At 39.5% G+C, this 21,056-nt stretch overlaps 1 protein-coding gene across 3 annotated transcripts in view; it reads right to left on the bottom strand.

The window, feature by feature from the left end:
* The window catches only part of PIK3R3 (phosphoinositide-3-kinase regulatory subunit 3), a 104,588-nt gene extending 84,308 nt beyond the window's left edge, over window positions 1-20,280 (bottom strand). The window contains exon 1 of one of the 3 annotated variants that reach the window (XM_046662041.1): window positions 20,259-20,280. Coding sequence is in view for 1 of the 3 variants with exons in the window: in XM_046662039.1 (XP_046517995.1) it covers window positions 19,263-19,368 (106 nt within the window). In the remaining 2 variants the exon portion in view is untranslated. Of the gene's footprint in view, window positions 1-14,317; window positions 14,344-19,262; window positions 19,374-20,258 lie in introns of those variants that run through there. The other 2 variants (XM_046662039.1, XM_046662040.1) reach the window with 2 other exon arrangements.
* Between the last annotated feature and the right edge of the window lie 776 nt (window positions 20,281-21,056).

Here is a 21,056-nt window from a genome sequence, read left to right as displayed (position 1 = left end):
CTCAGTGTGGCTTGATGAGCAGTGCTAGGTCCAGGCCCAGTATCTCAACCAGTGAATCCCCAGGCCGCCAAAGCAGAGTGTGTGAATTTAACCACTCGGCCACGAAGCTAGCCCCTCATTTTCTGCTAGCAAGGGTCTTTTCTCTTTTATCTGTACTTCCAATTCCTCATTCATCAAACTCTAAGAAACAAGATTACTGAAAATTTTATTCTCAACTTTAGAGTGGTAGATAGACTAGCCCTCCAAAGATGCCCACATCTCAATCCCTGGAACCTGTGAATATGTTACACTACATGACAAAAGGCAATTTGCAGATGCGATTAAGTTAAGAATATTGAAATGGGAAGATTATTTTGGATAATCCAAGTGGGCCAAAGAAATCACAAAGATCATTTTAAGAGGGAGGCAGGAATGTCAGAGTCAGAGAAGGAGATGTGACAACAGAAGCAGAAGTCAGAGAGAGAGAGAGATTTGAAGATGCCAACACTACTGGCTTTGAAATGGAGTAAGGGGCCAGAAACCAAGGAAGGGAAGGAAGCTTCTAGAAGGCAGCAAAGGCAAGAAAACGGATTTGTCTCTAGACCTTCCAAAAGGAATACAGCCTAAGGACACCTGGATTTTAGGACTTTTGACCTCCAGAACAGCAAGATAATAAATTCATGTTGTTTTAACACACTAAGTTTATAGTAATTGGTTATGGCAACAATAGGAAAATGATACAGAGTTTCTACTTATCAATGCCTGAGAGTAAGAGTCAGCTCCAAGTTTATCTTTTTTTCTTTTTTTAAGACTATATATTTTTTTTTGAGGAAGATTAGCCCTGAGCTAACATCTGTTGCCAATCCCCCTCTTTTTGCTGAGGAAGACTGGCCCTGAGCTAACATCCATGCCCATCTTCCTCTACTTTTTATATGTGGGACGCCTGCCACAGCATGGCTTGCCAAGAGGCGCCATGTACACACCCAGGATCCAAACCGGCGAACCCCAGGCTGCCAAAGCGGAACCTACGAACTTAACTGCTGAGCCTATTTTTATTTTTTATTTTTCCTTCTTCTCCCCAAAGCCCCCAAGTACATAGTTGTATATTTTAGTTGTGGGTCTTTCTAGTTGTGGCATGTGGGACGCTGCCTCAGCATGGTTTGATGAGCAGTGCTAGGTCCACGCCCAGGATCTGAGCCAGCGAAACCCTGGGCCACCAAAGCAGAGTGTGCGAACCCAACCACTCAGCCACGGGGCCGGCCCCCAAGTTTATCTTCCTGAAGATTAATTTTTTTAAACTTAACTGTAGGATCTACTCATAATCTTTTCTCTTTTTAAATACTTTTAACGTTGTTTTTGCTACACAGTAACAAATCTAGGACAAAAATTGTACACAATCCCTTCATCAAATCAATGTTTTAATTTGATCATGTTCTAGTTCTTTTCCTTCACATTTCATTTTTATATATTTGTAGCAATATGAAGGATTTTATAATCTACATTTTTACTAGTAACACTTACTCCATGAGTTTTTTTCATTTTTCCTCATTTCTTTCTGTGATCCTCTTACCTCTCTCCTTTCCAATCTCAAGTAAGCATCCTCTGCTACTCCTGCAACATTTCAAAAATACTCCTGCCTCGAGTGTAACTGCTGTTCATTCTGCCTGTAATACCCTTCATTCAGCTAGCCCCATGGCTCACTCCTTCACTGTCTTCAGGTCTCTGCTCAAAATGTCATCTTAAGAGAAAATATTTGCAATAGTATCCATATAATAAACAAAGACTGATATCCAGAATCTATAACTCAATAAGGAAAAAAAATCGGATAATCTACTGGAAAAATGGGCAAGAGACACAAAAAGGCATTTCAAAAATGAGGATAACCAAATGGCCAACTTATGAAAAGATGATCAACTTCATTAGGAAAAAGCAAAATGCAAATGAATTTAAACTACAATTGAGATACTACTATACAATTATGAGATTTGCAAAAATGTACAAGTCTGACAATACCTAGAGTTATTGTAGATGTAGAGTAACTCTCATTTACTGTTACAGAGGGAAACAGTTTGGCCTTATCTAGAAGGGCTGAGATACACATATTCAGTAAACCAGAATTCTGAATCCAAGATACAGCCTACAGAAATGCATTGATGTAAAACAGGGTATATGTGCAAAAATCTCAATAGCAGTATTATCCATAATAGCCAACTAGAAACTACTCAAATATCTATCAACAGCAGAAATAAACAGAAATATACAATGAAATGTCATATAGCGATAAAAACAGAAAAAACGACAGCTACATGAAAACAGTATAGATGACAACATAATGCTGAACAGAAAAACATAAGAGAATACATAATTCCATATATATCAAATCCAAAAACAGGCAAAACAAAATACATCATTTAGGAATACAACTATAAAGAAAAACAAGCAAGTAATTACCATAAAAAGTCAAGTTAATGGTTACCTCTGGTGGGAAGAAGGGGGATATAATTGGAAAAGGCTATGCTTTTGGCTTCTGGGAAACAGGTTATCTTCAACATCTTTATCTAGGCTATTTAACTTCTTTATAAAGGTGGTGGTTACACGACTGTTCATTTCATATGAAGTCAGTAAACGGTACATTTATGTTTTATATACTTATTAGTATGTATTTCCCAAGAAGGTTAAATTGCCGTTATCAGTGAGGCCTTCTCTGATTACCCAAAATAAAACAGTAATTCCTTCTCTGCCCTCCATCCCCCTTAGCCAGTAAGTTTTTTCTTCTATAGCATTTATCTTCACTTAAAATAGTATATATTTACTTCTTAATCTGTTTATTGTCATATCTCCTCTCATAAAGCAAGGACTTGGTTTTGTTCACTGCTATATTCTCAGTGGTTAGAAGAATACCTAGAATAAAATACACCTCTGCACCTTTCTCTATGTTCATACAATCCTAAACAAAGATATAAAATATGCAGCTTTTATTTTGTTTTCTAAAAATGGGATGTTACTATACACATTTCCTTCTGACTGACTTGGCTTAACCTACAACCTATCACAGATATTCCTTTAGGTCAAGATATACAGATTTAACTCATTCTCTTTGAGTTGCATATTCCACAATATAAGTGCATTACAACTTATATATTCATACCCACTACTGATGGACATTCAGGCTGTTTCCAATTTTTGCCATTCAAACAATATTACAAAAATATTGTACACACATACTTTTACATGTTGATACTTTTATTTCTACAGAATAGATTTCCAGAAGAGGAATTTTACTAGATATTCCCAAACGTTCCACAACGGCTGTGGCAATTCACATTTCCACCAATACTGAACCTAACTCATAAATCTTAAGAGTTAATTTTCTTATAATTTATGCCCACTTGCTTTCAAAAAGGATGAAGCAGCTTAAACATCTGGAAATTTAAAATGACCTTAGCAACTAATGCCCTGGGAGCAGTCAATATCCCACTGCATCTCTCCCACACCTTTAGAAACTCAGTAGTATCTGATTTACTACCATCTTTTCTAGGTTCCAAAACTAGAAGCAGTAGAAGCCACTCTCCCTTCCTCTCCCAGTAAACCCAAGAGAAAAAGAACCCCTCCAAAAGGAGAAAAGCTGGGCCATTTCACCTCTGCCTCATTTTGATTTAAGAGGCCATATGATCCAAATCTGTCCTGCCTCCTTTGCTTCTCTTGGTTTAGAGTACCACTATCTCCCGAGCCAGAAAACCTTTCAAAAGTCATTCTAGAGTCTTCCGTTTTTCTTGGGATAGTCTCTAAGTCCCATCAATTCTACTTTTTAAACAACTCTCCTATTCATTCTCACTGTTACTACCTTACTTTAGGCTTTTTTGGGGAGGAGAAGAAGAGGTTTTATATTTCCATCTTTTTTACAAAAAAATGATTAGAAGATAAAACAAAAATACAATCTCTGGTTACAAATATTAAGTGGGTATAGATGCAGAACTATCAATCAGTAGTTAAGACTGGCTAATACAATGCCTCTATTCTAAAACAAAACTAAATTAAATTTAAATAGAAGTCTCCATGAGTTCAATTCTGTGCATAGAGTCTCCGCACCTCCCTCATGTTTTTCTTTTTTTTACCTTAGACTTTCATAATATCTTTCACTTGTACTGAAACAGCCTGCTAACCAGTTTCCCTCCTTTAATCTCGCTCTCCTCCAATTCATTTTTCACTTTGCAGCCAACAAATTCTTTTCAGTCAGTAGCTCCTCACTGCTCACAGAATAAAATCCAACCCCTAAGTATAGCATTCAGGGCCTTTCATGATTTGGCCCTCACCTACCTCTCCAGACTCAGCTACCACCACTTCCCACCTCATACATTATATTCCAAGAAAACTGAATTACCTACAGTTCCCAAAATACACGAAAGTGCTTTACCAACACCGTGCGTTTACCCAGCCTGTTTCCTCTCCACTACTCCACCAGTAAACCAATTATTCCCTCTTCTGTTTATACATTTTTCTCTTACTATACTTAAAACATTCATTCAACCAATATTTCAGCAGTTAATTACAGACTCAGTCCTTATCCTGATAGAATTTATAATCTAAAGAGCATTAAAGACACTAAACAAACAGTAATAAGTGTGGTTAAGGCTTATAAAGAGGGTAATACAGTATATAACAAAAATGTGTATTAGATGTTAGCCAGGAGAAAGAGAGGGAGTTATAAAGGCAAGTACTGCATGCATCTGCGTACATGTGGATATTCCTTCATTACAGTCTGAACTCCTTAAGGACAGGGATTATGCCATCTTTATATCACTAGCCAGGACAGTAAATAGTAATATATAGAATGTGCACTGACTATATTAGAAAAATCTCTGCCCTATTAACTAATGGGCTAATCACTGTGGCCAGGCAAATGCAGCGATCTTACTGGCCAGGCCCAGGTCATGTGCCCACCCTTAAAGCCAACGGGTTAGATCAACTCTACCCAGGCCACACTGATTGCGAATGGGGGAAAAGCGGTTTTGAGAGAAAAATCAGGAAGCTGTTACCTAAATAAGAGGGAACGGAAGCTGCACAGGCAAAAAAAGAGCAGTCCTCTCTTTAGTGGATGTTGTAATTATCTCTTCAAAACGTATCTTGTTTCTTCCCCACGCTGGTAAGGAGTTTATGTGGGACTGACCCCTTCCCCAGCTCCAGGAGTAGGCCCTAATTTGACACAGCAGTGGTTCTCAGAGCGTGGTTTGCACACCAGCCAAATCAGGAACATCTGGAAACTTGTAACAAATACAAATTCTTACAACCCAACCCCAAACCTACTGCGTCAGCAGCTCTCAGGGTAGGGCCCAGCACTCGGTATTTTACTAAGTCTTCCAGGTGGTTCTGATGCACATTCAAATTTAAGAGCCACTGGTCTAGACAGAAAACCTGTAATTAGCAGTTTAAGGAGTCCAGATTTTAAGAGTCAGGATCCTTTACAACACAGGGATAGCCTAATTAGCATCAAGATCAGGATTTTTGTGTTACATCTGTGGGACATATCCTTTTTCTCCCCCAGAAATGAGGAAACACAGCCCCAGGAGCCAAAAACAGTCATCTTGTACTACCAGGGAAGCCAGCCTGAGAAAAAAGCTGAGACAGGGGAGAGCCAGGAGAAACGCAGAAAAACAGGGCAAAGCTTAATTTTTTTTTTTTTTGGAAAGATTTTATTTTTCCTTTTTCTCCCCAAAGCCCCCTGGTACATAGTTGTATATTTTAGTTGTGGGTCCTTCTAGTTGTGGCATGTGGGATGCCACCTCAGCATGGTTTGATGAGTGGTGCCATGTCCACACCCAAGATCTGAACTGGTGAAACCCTGGGCCGCCAAAGCGGAGTGCACGACCCCAACCACTCAGCCATGGGGCCAGCCCTAAAGCCTGACAGTCTTGATCAAACCACATCAGGGGCCCCCATTTCCTTTGTACTTTTCAATTACATGAACCCATAAATTCTCTTTGTTTAAACTAAGGTGAGTTGAACTTTTTGTTATGGAAACTGAAAGTAGTGATATTCACTACATCAAGTTACACATCTATCCCTAAACATCATAAAATGTAGTAGAAATACCATCTAGTCAACTGTCTAGCCTCTCTCTAAATTAGAGTTGTAGATTTAGCAAATAAAAATACAAGACATCTAGTTAAATTTGAATTTTAGATAAACAACAAATAACTTTTTAGCATAAGTATATCCCAAATATTGCATGAGACATACTGCATGTATTTTATCTGGCAACTCTACTCTAAATGCCCATGGTTGATTCCTAAGTAACAAAAGAGAGGCCCAGGTCAGTCTCAGTCAGACAGATGTGCCAGCTGCTCTTACAGTTCATAAATACTAGGAGAAAAATTAAACCCCAAGTCCTGAACTAATGTCCCACAACAGGTCTGAACCACCTGATTGTCCTTTTAAAACTAAGCAGACTTCTTTCTAAAAGCCAAAACGTGTTATACCCTCTATGGCAGCTAAATGTGACAAAATCCAAAATGTTGCTGTATTAAGTATTCACAGATTCTTTTCTTTACTCCCTTGGTTCCTGGCCTTTATTATATAGATCAGAGTAACGAAACAGGCAAAAGGGAGAGCTTAAAGGGAGATAGGTACTCCTGGAAGAGAAACTAAAAAGTTTGAGAAAGGGAGGAAAGAAACAAAAAAAATGAGACTGTTCAAGTTGTTATGAGAGAGTTTGCAAGTTCTAAAAGAGAGAAGGAAGTTTGGTATTAATCATGCAAAGATACTGACCAAAAATAGAGAAATCAGATTTTTAGTAGTATTGCAGTATGGTATAAATGTAATCCCTTTGGCATTTTTAAGAGGCTAGAATAAAGATTTAAATTACTTTTTGATTCAATTTAAATGTCAGGCTGGTGCCTCCTCTGAATGGAAGAGAGGAGCTATGTCACAAGGCATCCCAGCTTAATAATAATGAGATAATAACAATAACAGCAGATACCTGTTCTAAGCTCTTCTCCTTGCTATACAGATCAGGGAACTGTCAAGTCACAAGGTGGAAGTAGACAAGACTAGAACTGGAAATCCAGGCAATCTGAGCGTAGAGCTCTTAAACAGTGAGCAATGTTTCCCCATTTTATTGCAATGTCTCTACTCCAGCACTTAAGCACTATACTAATAAGCAAAAACACCGAAATATATTTTAATTATTCTAAAATACCAACAACTTTAGCACATAAAGTAAAATGAAACATGTATGCATGGCTTCCTTCTCTTTAATTTCTTCTCCCCTTCATAGCTCATAAAAACTAAGGACCTTAAGATAATTTCTTTTTCAAAGTTACTTTTGAAAGTAAATTACAGTACAGTCTAGATTTATAGAGTAATGTTTATAAAAGTAACTCATGAGTAAGCTTTATCAAATAACTAAGGCCACATATTATGCTGTTTCACTCCCAGTTGTTAGAGATCAGAAATCATAATACTTCAAAAAAGAGAAAAATACATAAAATATATATATATAAATAGCCTTGGTATTATTCTAAAAGTTAAATCTTTTAATTATTAAAACACATAGAGAAATATAAAGCTAAGAAATTAGAAAATAAAGTGACTAAGTCAGTTTAGAAATTACATGCTTTATAACTGGTAATAATATTCAGAATCTAATCACTTTTTACCACCTCCAAAGCTTCTACCCTCGTCCAAGCCACTATCATCCCTCAGCTTGTTTATCACAATAGCCTCCAAACCAGTTTCTCCACTTCCATCTTTTCCTACTTCCCACCAGCAGCCAGAATGATCATTTTAAGCCAAGAATCATAATACATCACTGCTCATACACTTGGATGGATTCTCATCTCAGTCAAGTTTTAAAAGCTGAAGTTCTTACAGTATCCGACATGGACACCACCATCCACACCATTACCTGTCTTCCATTTTTCCTACTTTCCCCTCATTCCACTCCAGCCACACCAGACTCCTAGATAATCCCTGAATACAAGACAGAGATGTTCCTGCCTCAGAGTAAGTCATCTGGTCTTTCCTCTACCTGGCACTCTCCCTTGCCCTCACACCTCCCATAGATCTACAAGGTTTGTTTCCTCACTTCCTTTAGGTCAGACCCTCCTTGTCCTCCTATTTAAAATAGAAGTTCCCCCACTCTCTATTTTTGTTCTTTGCTTTTTCTCCATATCATTTATCACCATCACTATGTATTTTATTTATAAATTTGTTTATTCTCTGCTCTCTTGCCTCTCTTAAAAATGTATGCTCCACAAATACAGGGAGTTTGCTATTTTGTTCACTGCTATACCTAGAAGAGTGCCTGGCAATCACATATTTGTTGAAAAACATGAATTAATTAATATACACAAACAAAAACATTTATGGGTACTTAATATGTTCCAGGTACCACACTGAGTGCTTTACAGTTATTAATTTACTAATCCTCACAACAACCCTATTGAAGTAGTGACCATTAACATCTGCATTTTATAGGTGAGGAAACCAAAACACAGAAAAGATACGTAAACTGCCGAAGGACACATGCTAGGCAGTAGCAGAGGCAAAATCTGAACTCAGGCAGTCTGATTCGAGAGTCCTTTCTCTTAACTACCCCACTATACCACCTCTAGATTTTCAACATACTGGAAAAATCAATACTTAGTTACAGAGTAGATTTTAATTGAAAGACGTGATCTATGGGTTAAAGTGGTGTTCTTGGGGCCGGCCCCAAGGCTGAGTGGTTAAGTTTTCACGCTCCGCTTCAGTGGCTCAGGGTTTTGCCGGTTCCAATCCTGGGCGAGGACATGGCACTGTTCATCAAGCCACGCTGAGGCAGCGTCCCACATGCCACAACTAGAAGGACTCACAACTAAAATATACAACTATGTACTGGGGGGGATTTGGGGAGAAAAAGCAGAAAGAAAAAAGATTGGCAACAGTTGTTAGCTCAAGTGCCAAACTTAAAAAAAAATAGTGTTCTAATTTTGTTGTTGTTGTTGTTTGAGGAAGATTAGTCCTGAGCTAACTACTGCCAATCCTCCTCTTTTTATTGAGGAAGACTGGTGCTGAGCTAAGATCCACGCCCGTCTTCCTCTACTTTATACGTGGGATGCCTACCACAGCATGGCTTTTTGCCAAGCGGCGCCATGTCCGCACCCGGGATGCCAACCAGCGAACCCCAGGCCGCTGAGAAGCAGAACGTGCGAACTTAACCGCTGCACCACCAGGCCGGGCCCCTCTAATTTTTAAGGCTAGTCATTAAACTCATAAGTCATTCTACAGGTCCCAAGCTTATTACTTAATTTACTAAACTTTGGAATTTGGAATTTATCGTTTTGCAAAATGCTCTCTCACACTCATTTACTTGATACACTAATATACTCTATTCCAACACCTACATGCCTCAAATAAGGAAACTGTCAACCAGAGAAGTTAGCTTCCCCATTTCCTAGTAAACAACTGACAAGAAAGAGGAAAAGGCCTGTCTCATATTTAACTCTCAATACTATGTGACTCTGAATTCCAATTTAGAAAATGAAAATGGGTTTCTCATAACTAGATTTTAGTTTGAAAAAGAAAAAAAATTAACTTGCAAAATTCTTTTTATTTACAAACACAAAGACAAGAATTTTGAAAAGAGCTATAGTTCTCCAAATTACTTCCCAGAGTGGTCGCTATAGATGGCCTACTTAGCATTCACACCCCGCCTCCACACGCCCACTCCCCTCAAACCCCCCCACCCCTGCCCACTCCTTCCTTCCAAATAGAATCCCTCCCCAAAACAATACCTCAGGAAAAGTCAACACCACTCCAGATTCAGGCATGGACATGGTTAATTCAAGGGTAATCATTAGTGATTGGTTCAGGAATAAGCATACGACCCAATTCTGGCCAAAAAGATGTGAGAGAAGTCTGCTAGAGGTTTTCAGAGAAAACCTTCCCTCTTCAAAAACAGAAGTAAAAGAAAAGACATCTTTCTTCTTCTTTTATCTATTTATTTTGGTGAAGAGATTGGCCCTGAGTTAACATCTGTTGCCAACCTTCTTTTTTTTTCCTCCCCAAAGCCCCAGTACATAGATGTATATCCTAGTAGTAGGTCATCCTAGTTCCTCCACGTTGGATGCCGCCACACCGTGGCTTGATGAGCGGTACAAAGGTCCACACCCAGGATGCAAACCAGCACACCCTGGGCGGAGGGAGGGAACTTAACCACTCGGCCAGGGCAGCCCCTCCCCTTCTTTCAGAAGTTGTGGGTATGGATACGATGCTTGGAATCGATACAAACACTTTGATACCAACCTGACAATGAAGCTGATCCCAAGGAGAGCAGAATTGAGCAAGGGAAAGAATATGGGTTTTTACTGACATTGTTGAACTGTAAACCAATCCTGAAGCCTAAAGATAAAATTTCTTATTTCTTAAGCCATTTTGAACTAGGTTCTGCTGCTTGCAGCTGAAAAGATATTACTTTTTTACGAAACAAATCCCAGAACTAATCTCAGAAAAAAACTTTGTGGTTAATTCTACGAATGCATATTAAAAGTTCAACATAAATTATATCATCCTGAGTTACTCTGTTGTAGAGTTAGAAAGTTAAAAAGAATAATACATATGAAAGAAGAGACTCTAAAGCAATATTTTCCCAGTACAAATAATTCATTTCAATAAAGGCTTTCTCCAAAACAACTTACACCCAATTTTAAATTTTGATTCATGATTGAATTTATTTTTTCTCAAGTTTAAAAATAAAAACTATACCGGTAAGTATTTTAGATTACATCACCACATGCTCTGGATTTGTTGTCCTATACCCTTAGACAAGGGTAGACAATTCATCTGGCCCACAAACAGAACATCAGACAGGAAATCCAAGGCTGGATAACGGTGGATGGTATGACCTCATGGTACCGACTTTGGCTTTGCGTTGGCTCATATTCATAGGGCACAGGGCAGTTTTCATATTTACATGGGACACGTAAAATGGTATGATGTCACAAACTGGACCTAGCTTACTGCCGCTTTTATACAAAAAATAAGATAACCCTCTTACTTTACATGAACTTACAAATATGCACAAGGAACAAATATACCATATATGGGGAAAGTTTGGAAACTGATTTTACAAGGCTCGATGGCTGACCTTACCCTGTTATCTCAAGTCAAGTGCTACGTATTCTACATTTAATTGGTATAATAACACATTGGGTAACTTAAACCTACATTTGACTACAAAGCTACAGTGATCAAGACAGCAGGGTACTGGTACTAAAACAGCACGGTGCTGGTACTAAAACAGGTGCACAGATCAATGGAACAGAATTGAAAGTCCAGAAACAAAACCACACATCTACGGACAGCTAATCTTTGACAAAGGAGCTGTGAACATACAACGGAGAAAAGAAAGTCTCTTCAACAAATGGTGTGGGGAAACCGGAGAGCCACATGTAAAAGAATGAAAATAGACCTTTTTTTTACGCCATTCACAAAAATAAACTCAAAATGGATCAAACACTTAAAGGGAAGACCTGAAACCATAAGACTTCTGGAAGAAAATATAGGCAGTACACTCCCTGATATCAGTCTTAAAAGGATATTTTCAGACACCATATCTTCTCAGACAAGGGAAACAACAGAAAGAATAAACAAATGGGACTTCATCAGACTAAAGAGCTTCTACAAGGCAAGGATAAACAGGATTGAAACAAAAACACAACCCAACAACTGGGAAAAAATATTTGCAAATCATATATCCGACAAAGGCTTAATCTCCACAATATATAAAGAACTCATACAACTCAACAACAAAAAATCAAGCAACCCAATCAAAAAATGGGCAGGGGATATGAACAGACATTTCTCCAAAGATATATGGATGGCAAATAGGCACATGAAAAGATGCTCATCATCACTGATCATCAGGGAAATGCAAATCAAAACTACACTAAGATATCACCTTATATCCACTAGAATGGCTAAAATAACCAAAACAAAAAATAACAAATGTTGGAGAGGTTGTGGTGAAAAAGGAACCCTCATACGCTGCTGGTGGGAATGCAAACTGGTGCAGCTACTATGGAAAACAGTATGGAGATTTCTCAAAAAATTAAAAATAGAAATTCCATATGACCCAGCCATCCCACTACTGGTATCTATCCAAAGAACTTGAAATCAGCAATTCAGAGAAATCCATGCATGCCAGTGTTCACTGCAGCATTATTCAAAATAGCCAAGATGTGGAAGCAAGCTAAGTGGCCATCAACTGATGACTGGATAAAGAACATATGGTGTGTATGTGTGGTGTGTGTGTTACACACACACACACCACACACACACAAACAGAATACTACTCAGCCACAAAAAAGGATGAAATCGTCCCATTCACAACAACATGGATGGACCTTGAGGGTATTACGTTAAGCAAAATAAGCCAGATAGAGAAAGACAATCTCTGTATGACTCCACTCATATGTGGAAGATAAACAAACACATGGACAAAGAGAACAGATTAGTGGTTACCAGGGGAAAGGTGGGGTGGGTGTGGGCACAAACGGTGAAGTGGTGTACCTATAGTATGACTGACATATAATAACGTATAACTGAAATTTCACAAGGTTGTAAACTATCATAACATCAAAAAAAAAAAAAACCTCCATTTGTCCCAGCACTGTGTAAAATGAGCCTAACAAACTTTCAAAAACTTACTACTCACTTCTAATTCTTCAAAATTTCAAAAATGACTCTTACTCAAAACCATAAAGTTTTGCTAATAACATTGTGTTACATTTTTTTCATTATTTGCTTTGTTAGAATAAATTATCTTTATAAGTATAAAGGTCACATGTTGATAATAAATAATATCAACATTTTAAAACTGAAGTCACAAAATGAAGCTGGTTGGGTCCACAGACCTAAGATTTAACAAAATATTTGGGCACTGGGTGTTTAGGGAAAAAAAAAGATAAAAAGAAATACAACAGATTGATCTCAAGAAGCTTATCTGTTGGGGGGACAAATTATATTCAGGAAATAATTAAATGCCATAATATAACCAAGATTTTGTGTCAAAATAATAGACCATAGCCCTAGATAATTAAGGGGTTCAGTGTTAGAATTTTTGGAGGAAGAAATGAAGGAAGAGGAACTTGCAAAGGATCCTGATTTGAAGATGGGGATGGGATGGGCATAATCTAACATAAGAAGCAGCATAAGCAAAAGGCTGGAGATGGCAATAAGCAAGGTATATTCCGGGGATAGCCAGAAATGAGGCTAGAAGAGAAATGAGAATAGAAGACTGGTAATTAAGTTGGAGATGTAAATTGGTGCCATATTACTAAAGATCATGTATGCTAAGTTTAAGAATATGGCCTCTAAAAAGAAATGGAGAGTCGCTGATTATTTCTAAGTAAAGTGGTAAGACAATGAAAATAACATTTCAGTAGGATTAACCCGGCTGAAAAATTCTGGATAAATTTATGGCAGACGGGAAGAAGAAACCAGAAACAGCAACCAATTAGGAGGTACCGGTTAAGAACCTGAGTGTTAAGAGTCAGGCAGGCAGACCTGCTCTGCTACTTGCTAGCTGTGGGGCATTGAATAAGTTACTAAACACATCTAAGTTTCAGTGTCCCGTCTGTAAAGTGAGATACTAATAGTGCCTATTTTATAAGGTTGCTGTGTGGCTAAAAGAAATAGCACATATAAAAGCATTCAACATAGTTCTTGGGCTACAATAATTATTCAACAAACATTAGCAACTATTACCTTCAATACACATCATTTCAAGTGTGAGGTGATGAGGAAGTGGACAACAACATTAGAAACTAAACAGAAAGGATGACTTGGAGCGAAATTTCCATAGACTCACAAGATGTTATAACTAGAAAAGACCCTAGAGAACTGTTCCCAAAACAAAATGGCCCCAGTTTAAATGTCAGGGATGAAGAAAAGAATGGGGCAAGATAGCTCAAAAGGTTCTGACTGCAAGAGTATGCAAAGAGGTAGACTTGGAATAATTATAGGTTATCAACATGCTTTAAGATATAAGCTACAATGAACTGGGAACATACCACGTGCCAAACACTGTGCTACATATTGATACAGTATGTCTAATTCCCAGAACAACTCTGAAAGGTGGGTATTAGCTCAATTTTACAAAAGAGAAAATGGGTGCTCAGAGAGGTTAAGTACTAGCTAAACAACCTTGGGCAGGGTAGGAAGCAAAGCTAGGTTTGGGACCCCTATCATCTGTTTCCAAAGCCTGTGTTCTTTCTACCACACTCAGCCTGCATCTCCCTTTAATATCGATAAAAATTATATCATATCACATAGACATATATGTAACTATTTTTCTACCTACCTTGTTATATATGGTGACCACAAACATGTCCAATCTTTTCTACATTCTAAGAAAAACATAAAGGTATTCAGCATGAAAGCAATGATGAGAACAAATTGAAAACGCATTATCAAAGGGAGAATCACCACACTTCTAATGAAACATAGTTGGATACACTATAAACTATAATATATTAAATGAAAGCAATGACTAATCTTTTTCAGTAAGAAGATGAGAAAAAAAAGTGGCAAGGCTCTTACATCATTTGTTTATATTAACATTTGTCCCATACTATAATATCATTAAAAAGTGACACCTAGCTCATAAAAGAAATATCTTACCACACACTTGAGAAGCATTTATCTAAGATGAACCCATCAAATGTTCAGAGTTATAAAGAAAAAATCAACCCCAGAAGTAGAATGCCCAAACTGCCAACAGTAAGGACCACACGGTGGCAGGTGACCTATTTCTTCAGTGTGTTTCTCTGCAGATACCTTCCCCAACCACAGAGCCACTGTGCCAGTTCTCCACCAGAATGCTACTTAATCTAAATTTTACCAGGATGAAAACACCACATATGCTAGAGTAAGTAACTAAGTTTCCTGGAACAATCTTTTCATCCGGTTTCAAAAAGTCAGATCCTTTACTAGGTTGGCCATCCAACTACACAGTCAGGTAACTTCGAGACTAGGAGTTCTGAAAGTATAATCCGGAGACCCCTGCGAGTCCCCAAGACCCTTACAGAGGGTCCAAGAGGCCAAAATAATTTTCACAGTATTACTAAGACATTTGCTGTTTGCACTCTCATTCTCTCACAACTGTACACTGGAGTTTTCCAGAGGCTACGACCTGTGATATCTCAATGAATGCAAGAGCAGACATGGGAATTTAGATGTCTTCTACTAAGCCAGACATTAATGATTAGAAAGCTAGACATTAAAGTTATTTGCAAAAACATAAAACAAAGCCACTCTTCTCACTTTTTTTTTGCTTTTTGGAAAATATAGTTATTTTTTCATTAAAAAAAGTTTTGTTAACATATAATGCTTTATTACTTTTAAATGAATTAAATAACTATTTTTTATAAATTTCTCAGTTTTATTCTAATGCAGTAAATATCAATAGATATAACCCACTTAAACACAAGCTCTTTGGGATTCTCAATAATTTTTTAAGAGTATAAAAGGTGTACCGAGCCCAAAAATATTGAGAACCACTTTTCCAGACATTCTTCTATTTATGTTTTGCCAAAGAATTAAAACTTTTAATTTTCTAATTACTGCTGAAGAGATGTTGCTGCCCTAAAAATAATTTCAGAAATTTGTCTTGATAAGAACAAAAAGTCTACAATCTTAAAAAGAACTGTATCCATTAATTTAAAAAAGAAATAATTTATTACATCTTCCCAAAATAAAAACAGTAACAATGTCAAAACTAAAGTATGAGCTAACAGACCACTATCTATAAGCTTTGGGCATGAGTTTATGCTCATCTGTGTACTGGTAATGCTCTAATAGCTCCCAATACCAAAGACAGGGCTCTTTGAGAGGCCTATCCAGCAACTGTTCTGTTACGAAATAATCCCAATTCCCATCACAACAGGAGCGACCAAGATGCTTATAAGCAATTGTCTGCGCAATAGTCTTAGTATTTCCAAAATAAAAAGTTTTATGCTTCATCTAAACAGTTGAGTAGTTCCATTGCTTCTGGGAAATATATAAAGATTAAGACATCAAAGTTGCATTTGGATCCAACCCTTACATTGTCAGTAAGTTACAGTAGACGTATCAATCCATGTAGTCATTAGAAACCTTCAGGATGCATGGCAACAGTACTTTTCGAAAAGACAGGCTGGAGGGAAACACATTTGAAAAACAGTTTTTGAGGCCACTGGAAGCAATGATAGATAATTTTGCATTTATGATTCAGTCTAAAATTAAGATGAAAATCATACTTTAAAAGCTGTAATATTAATATTATAATTAAGGGCCCTAAGTCAACAACTAATTCAAAAGTTACTTAAAGCTGGGCTGTTGCAATAGCCAAGGAATGAGGTGACTAAGGACCTTAAGTAGAAAATCACTTAAAGGCTAGAGAGAAACAGTGTTCTTGAAATATTTGTTAATTCAACACCTATTTATTAAATTGTCTACTACTTGCAAGACCCTGAGCAAGCTAAAAAGTTTATAAAAGACAATTCATAGGGGGGAGTATACATAAATAAATGCAGAAGCTACTCTAGACAGAATGGAAGAAGTTCTATCTGAGAAGAGCTGGAAGAAGGAGGGAAAAGGAACGATGTCTTCTAAGAGAAGGAATCTAGGAACATACACCCTGGCAAAGAAGGCATCTAACCTGAGCCCTAAACATATATAAGATTTCAACAAGTAACCATTGAGAGTGAAAGGCATCCATCCCAAGAAGAGGAAAAAGCCTACATTCAAGGAACAGCAAGTACAAAATAGCTTCCGGAGAACTTGTGATGGACTCCAGGAGAATAGACTGGAAAATTAGGTTGGAAGCAAAAACAGAGGGACTTATATGACAAGGTAAGCAATCTGAGGCTTTTTTCAGCAGGCAAAGGGAAGCCACTGGAAGGTTTTTAAAGTCACTGGAAGATTTACCATTGGAAGGTAAATCGTCAGATGATACTTTAATAATACTGTGGATTGCACAGGGGAGATACGGACAGAGCAGTTAGTGCGCTATCATACCAGTCCACGCAGGAAATAATAAGAGCTTGATCTGGGATAGGAACCAGGAAAAAGGCAGATACAAGACATGCTGTAACCTCTTCACTAATAATTTACTTAGTTTTAAATGTTTCAAAAACTTATCACACAAAACAAGGTTGGCACTCACATTATTTCCATTAAAAACCAGTCACTTCAAAGGTAACATTTCGGCATACTCAAGTGTGCTAAAAAGCTGTTAGAAATAATTAACCGTATTCTACATTAAGCCTACAAAAATGGGTAATAAAGAACAGCATACGCATATTTTCAATATTCTAAACAGAATCTCAGGATGCAAAATTTCATTCAAGGATGAACATTTTAACTCAAAAGTTTATTTCCATGGAACACACAAAGTTTGGATCAGAATTTTCTATACAACCTTATAAGACCCACATCACTACATAATTATAATAGTCAACTTTTTTAAAAGATCATTTTTGGACAACCCAACTCAACTTGGCCAATATTTTTTCACTAGGCCCACATTTTTCAAACATTTGTGCCTTCTTCATTTTCTCCCCTCCTCCCCACTCACCTCTCCACCCAACAAATTCCCTTTGTATGTCTGCAAGGCAAGATACTATATGACACAGTATGATTCAAAGGCAGTTTGAATATGTAATTCTTATAATAACAGAAATCTAGAATTATTAACCTTACTTTTTACAGCAGAGGAACCAATGATGTACTAAATTTCCATTTACATGAATGACAAATGCATCTAACCGAAATGATGCTTTACCATTAGGGGGAAACAAAGGGGGAAATACACACAATAGATGGGTGGTAAATCTTACAAACTTTGCAAAACACTACAAAGCTGCATCTGGATTGCAGTCACAATTACAAAAGCAAATAAAGAAGGCTCCAAAATGAGGGGAAAAGAAAAAAATTCTAAGTGGTCATTAAGAGTGAAAAAGGTTGATTCAACATTAGCTTTTAATATAGCATCATTTAACGCTCTATGACTAATTAAAAAAAACAAAGAGGATAATTCACCGTTCACAAGGACACAGGAAATAATTTCTACCTACATTCTATAAGAGTTATACTTCATTACACTTGCATGGGCTCAAATCTTTTCAAACGTTTCCAAAAATACATAGTCTTATAATAACTGAGGTTCCCCAATGACACACAATTTATTCTGTAGGCTTAGCTAAAACACATTTTAAAAAGACAACGAATTCATCCTCAGCGAAACTAAGGAGTCACAAAGGCCTTCTACTTATTCAAAATCATTACATAAAGCACTGTCTATAATTGCAAACAGGGTCTGAAAATCTGAAAGCTAATAATCCTAAAATGGGGTAGACTTTAAAGAAAAAAAATTACCCAACTTTTCCATTTTCCCTTCCTTTTCTTTTCCTACCAGATACACAAAATGTCTGTAAGGGTCTCAGACAAAGCTCTAAAGTAAAAATACAGTACATGTATACTTTACATTATGTGTATCCAAACCCATCACATCTATGTACACATCACACATTCACATGCAAAAAAGGAGGTTCCTCCTTTTTTTACTCTAAGAATTGAAGTTATATTAAACCCCATCCCATAAATTAAATCACCATAAATTAAAGAGTAATAAAATATTGCACGTAGGTCTTTCTGAGCGACTATATTCCGAGAAGAAAAACCTCAGACTAAGGCCATAACTGAATAAAAACGCCCAATCCCTGAAAATCACTAACCGGCATTCGGTTTCTGCAAGAGAAAAAGGGGGTTTTTAAATGAATAATCACACAGGCAACCCAGTTTCAGAAGTTAACGAAGGTAGAACACAACGAACCAAATGAGACAAACGTCTGAAATGACAAGCTTTAAAGAATTCCCCCAACGGGAAAGACTGACTTCAAGGCTAGGATATAAAGCATCCTTTGCAAGTAGAAGAATCTTGAATTGAAAAAGAAAAAAAGAGGGGTGGGGGGGGGCACGACAAAAACCTGAACGACACGCAAAGGCAAAGAAGTCAAAGAAACGGGTCTCTCCTCCCACCCCCACTCCAGCCCCCACCCCCACCCTCGCAGACAATAGGATCAGGGTCCTAACTGCAAACTTTAAACGTGTAAACCAGAAGCAGTTTTCCTGCGGCTCTAACTGCAAATCTGCCCCTCATCCCAAACCTAGCGCACCCAGGGAGACTTCTGCCCTGAAAACATCACCAAGGTCTCGTTAAACACAAACCAAACCCATCACAAGATTCTTTTTTTTCTCCCAAGTACCTGGAGGATCCATTTCAATATAAAATATCAGTTCTGTCGAATAGGGCATCATCACCTCCCTCCAGTCTGCGTCATCGCGGTCCATACTCCACACCGTATTGTACATCGCGCTGTCAGGGGCAGGTTGTCAAGAAATATATAGAAAGCATATATCTTTTTTATCTGCTATTTAAAAATCTAAAAATATATATCTGTAGAAGTCCCACACGGAAATGTACTTCGGGATTCCAACGGCCGGTACAAGTCCAGCCAAGTACCAGGACGAGGACCGGGTCCTCCTCCCCCTCTCTCCTCCTCCAGCACCCAGCAAAATGCCCCCGGAACTTTCAATCTACGGGCTTTTCTCCTCCGAGAGGTACAGAGAAGCTTGGGGGCGGAGGGTAGAGGTGTTAAAAAAGCGCCGTCCCAAAAATCCCTTCTACTCCGTCGCTCTCGAAAGAGAAAAGCTCCCACCGCCTCCAAATCTTTCCGCGGAAGCCACTTTTGTGTCCTTCGAGGGAGGGAGAATCAAGAGGGAAAAAAAGAACGCGTTGGGAGGAAGGTGGGGAAGTGACAAAGGAAGGCATAAAAAGGGGGCTGGGGATTGCGTTCAAGTTTTGGGGTCCCACTGGTCCGCAGACAGTGATCCCCTCAGGGGCCGGGACTCGGGCTCCGTTCTGGTCGGGCTCGGAACCGAAGCTGCTGCAGCCTCGGAATCGGGGCCGGTCCGAGAGTCCAGTAAGCTCTGCTCGGCTGGGCGCTCCCGCTGGGCTGCAAGCAAGCCCGCCAGGACCGGCTCCCCTCACGCTCTGCCCTGACTCCAGCCACTAGAGTTTCATTTTAACGGCGCGGAGGGGGACACCCTCCCCCGCCCCCCACGCTCCCCCGCTGAGGCTCCACCCAACCGCGCCGAGCAAGGGGGACAGTCAGCATCACCACTGCCCCTTCCACTCTACCCCGCCTCAGTGTACTAGGATTCTGTCAGGTGCCTGAGAAAGGGTTCAGAAAACTGCCCACCATCTCGGCTTTCAACTTCCTCCACCGCTTTCTAGGCCTCGGCTCCTTTACCATCCATCCTCTCTCCCCCCGGCCTCGATGAGAATGGTACGGCCCGGGCGCTGGCCGCGCGCCAGGAGTCAGTGCCGGGAGCACGCGAGCCAGGCGGGGAGGGAGGGGAGCGAAGGAAGGAGGGGGAAGAGGGACAAGGTAGACGCTGATTGGCTGATCCCGGTTGCCGGAGCCCGGAGCCTGCGTCTTTTGTCTGCCTTGCTCCAGCCAAGGAGCGGGAGACGGCTGCGCGCCCCAAGCGGGCCAATTAGGAGCCAGCCGGCGCCGGCCGGTGAGGCGGCGATTGGTCGGAGCCCAGTTACTAAGCGGGACAAAGGCAGAAGGGGGAAAGAAAAGAAGAGGGGGAAAAAAAAAAAAAAGAAAGAAAGCGCAAACGGCGGTTACTGACAGGCTGGGAGCGCTCGGGGGCTCAAGCTGCCCGGAGACAGGCGGGGCTCCCGCTGAGGCTCGGTCGGCCCGGACGCGAGAAGAGAGGGGGAGGCCGGGCGGGCGCGATCCCCGCTGCCGGGGACTGGCTGCGGGGGAGGGGAGCGGACGGAGAGGGGCGCGGGCTGTCACTTGGCGGGACGCGCGCTCTTCTGGTCCTTAGGAGGTCCCCGGGCAGAGTCCCTCCCCACAGACCTCTTCACCGTGCTGGGACAGCCCTCCCCACCCCCATGATAAGTTGTCCAATAAAGCCAAGGTCCCCAGACCCACTTGCAGGACCGTTACCGCTCAGTGAGAAGATGTGCCCGTGGACCCCTGCAA

Source organism: Equus quagga, chromosome 5 (assembly GCF_021613505.1).
Source record: "Equus quagga isolate Etosha38 chromosome 5, UCLA_HA_Equagga_1.0, whole genome shotgun sequence".
Lineage (NCBI taxonomy): Eukaryota > Metazoa > Chordata > Mammalia > Perissodactyla > Equidae > Equus > Equus quagga.
The sequence above is the reverse complement of the archived record's forward strand: the minus strand, read 5'-3'. Positions and strand labels throughout refer to the sequence as shown.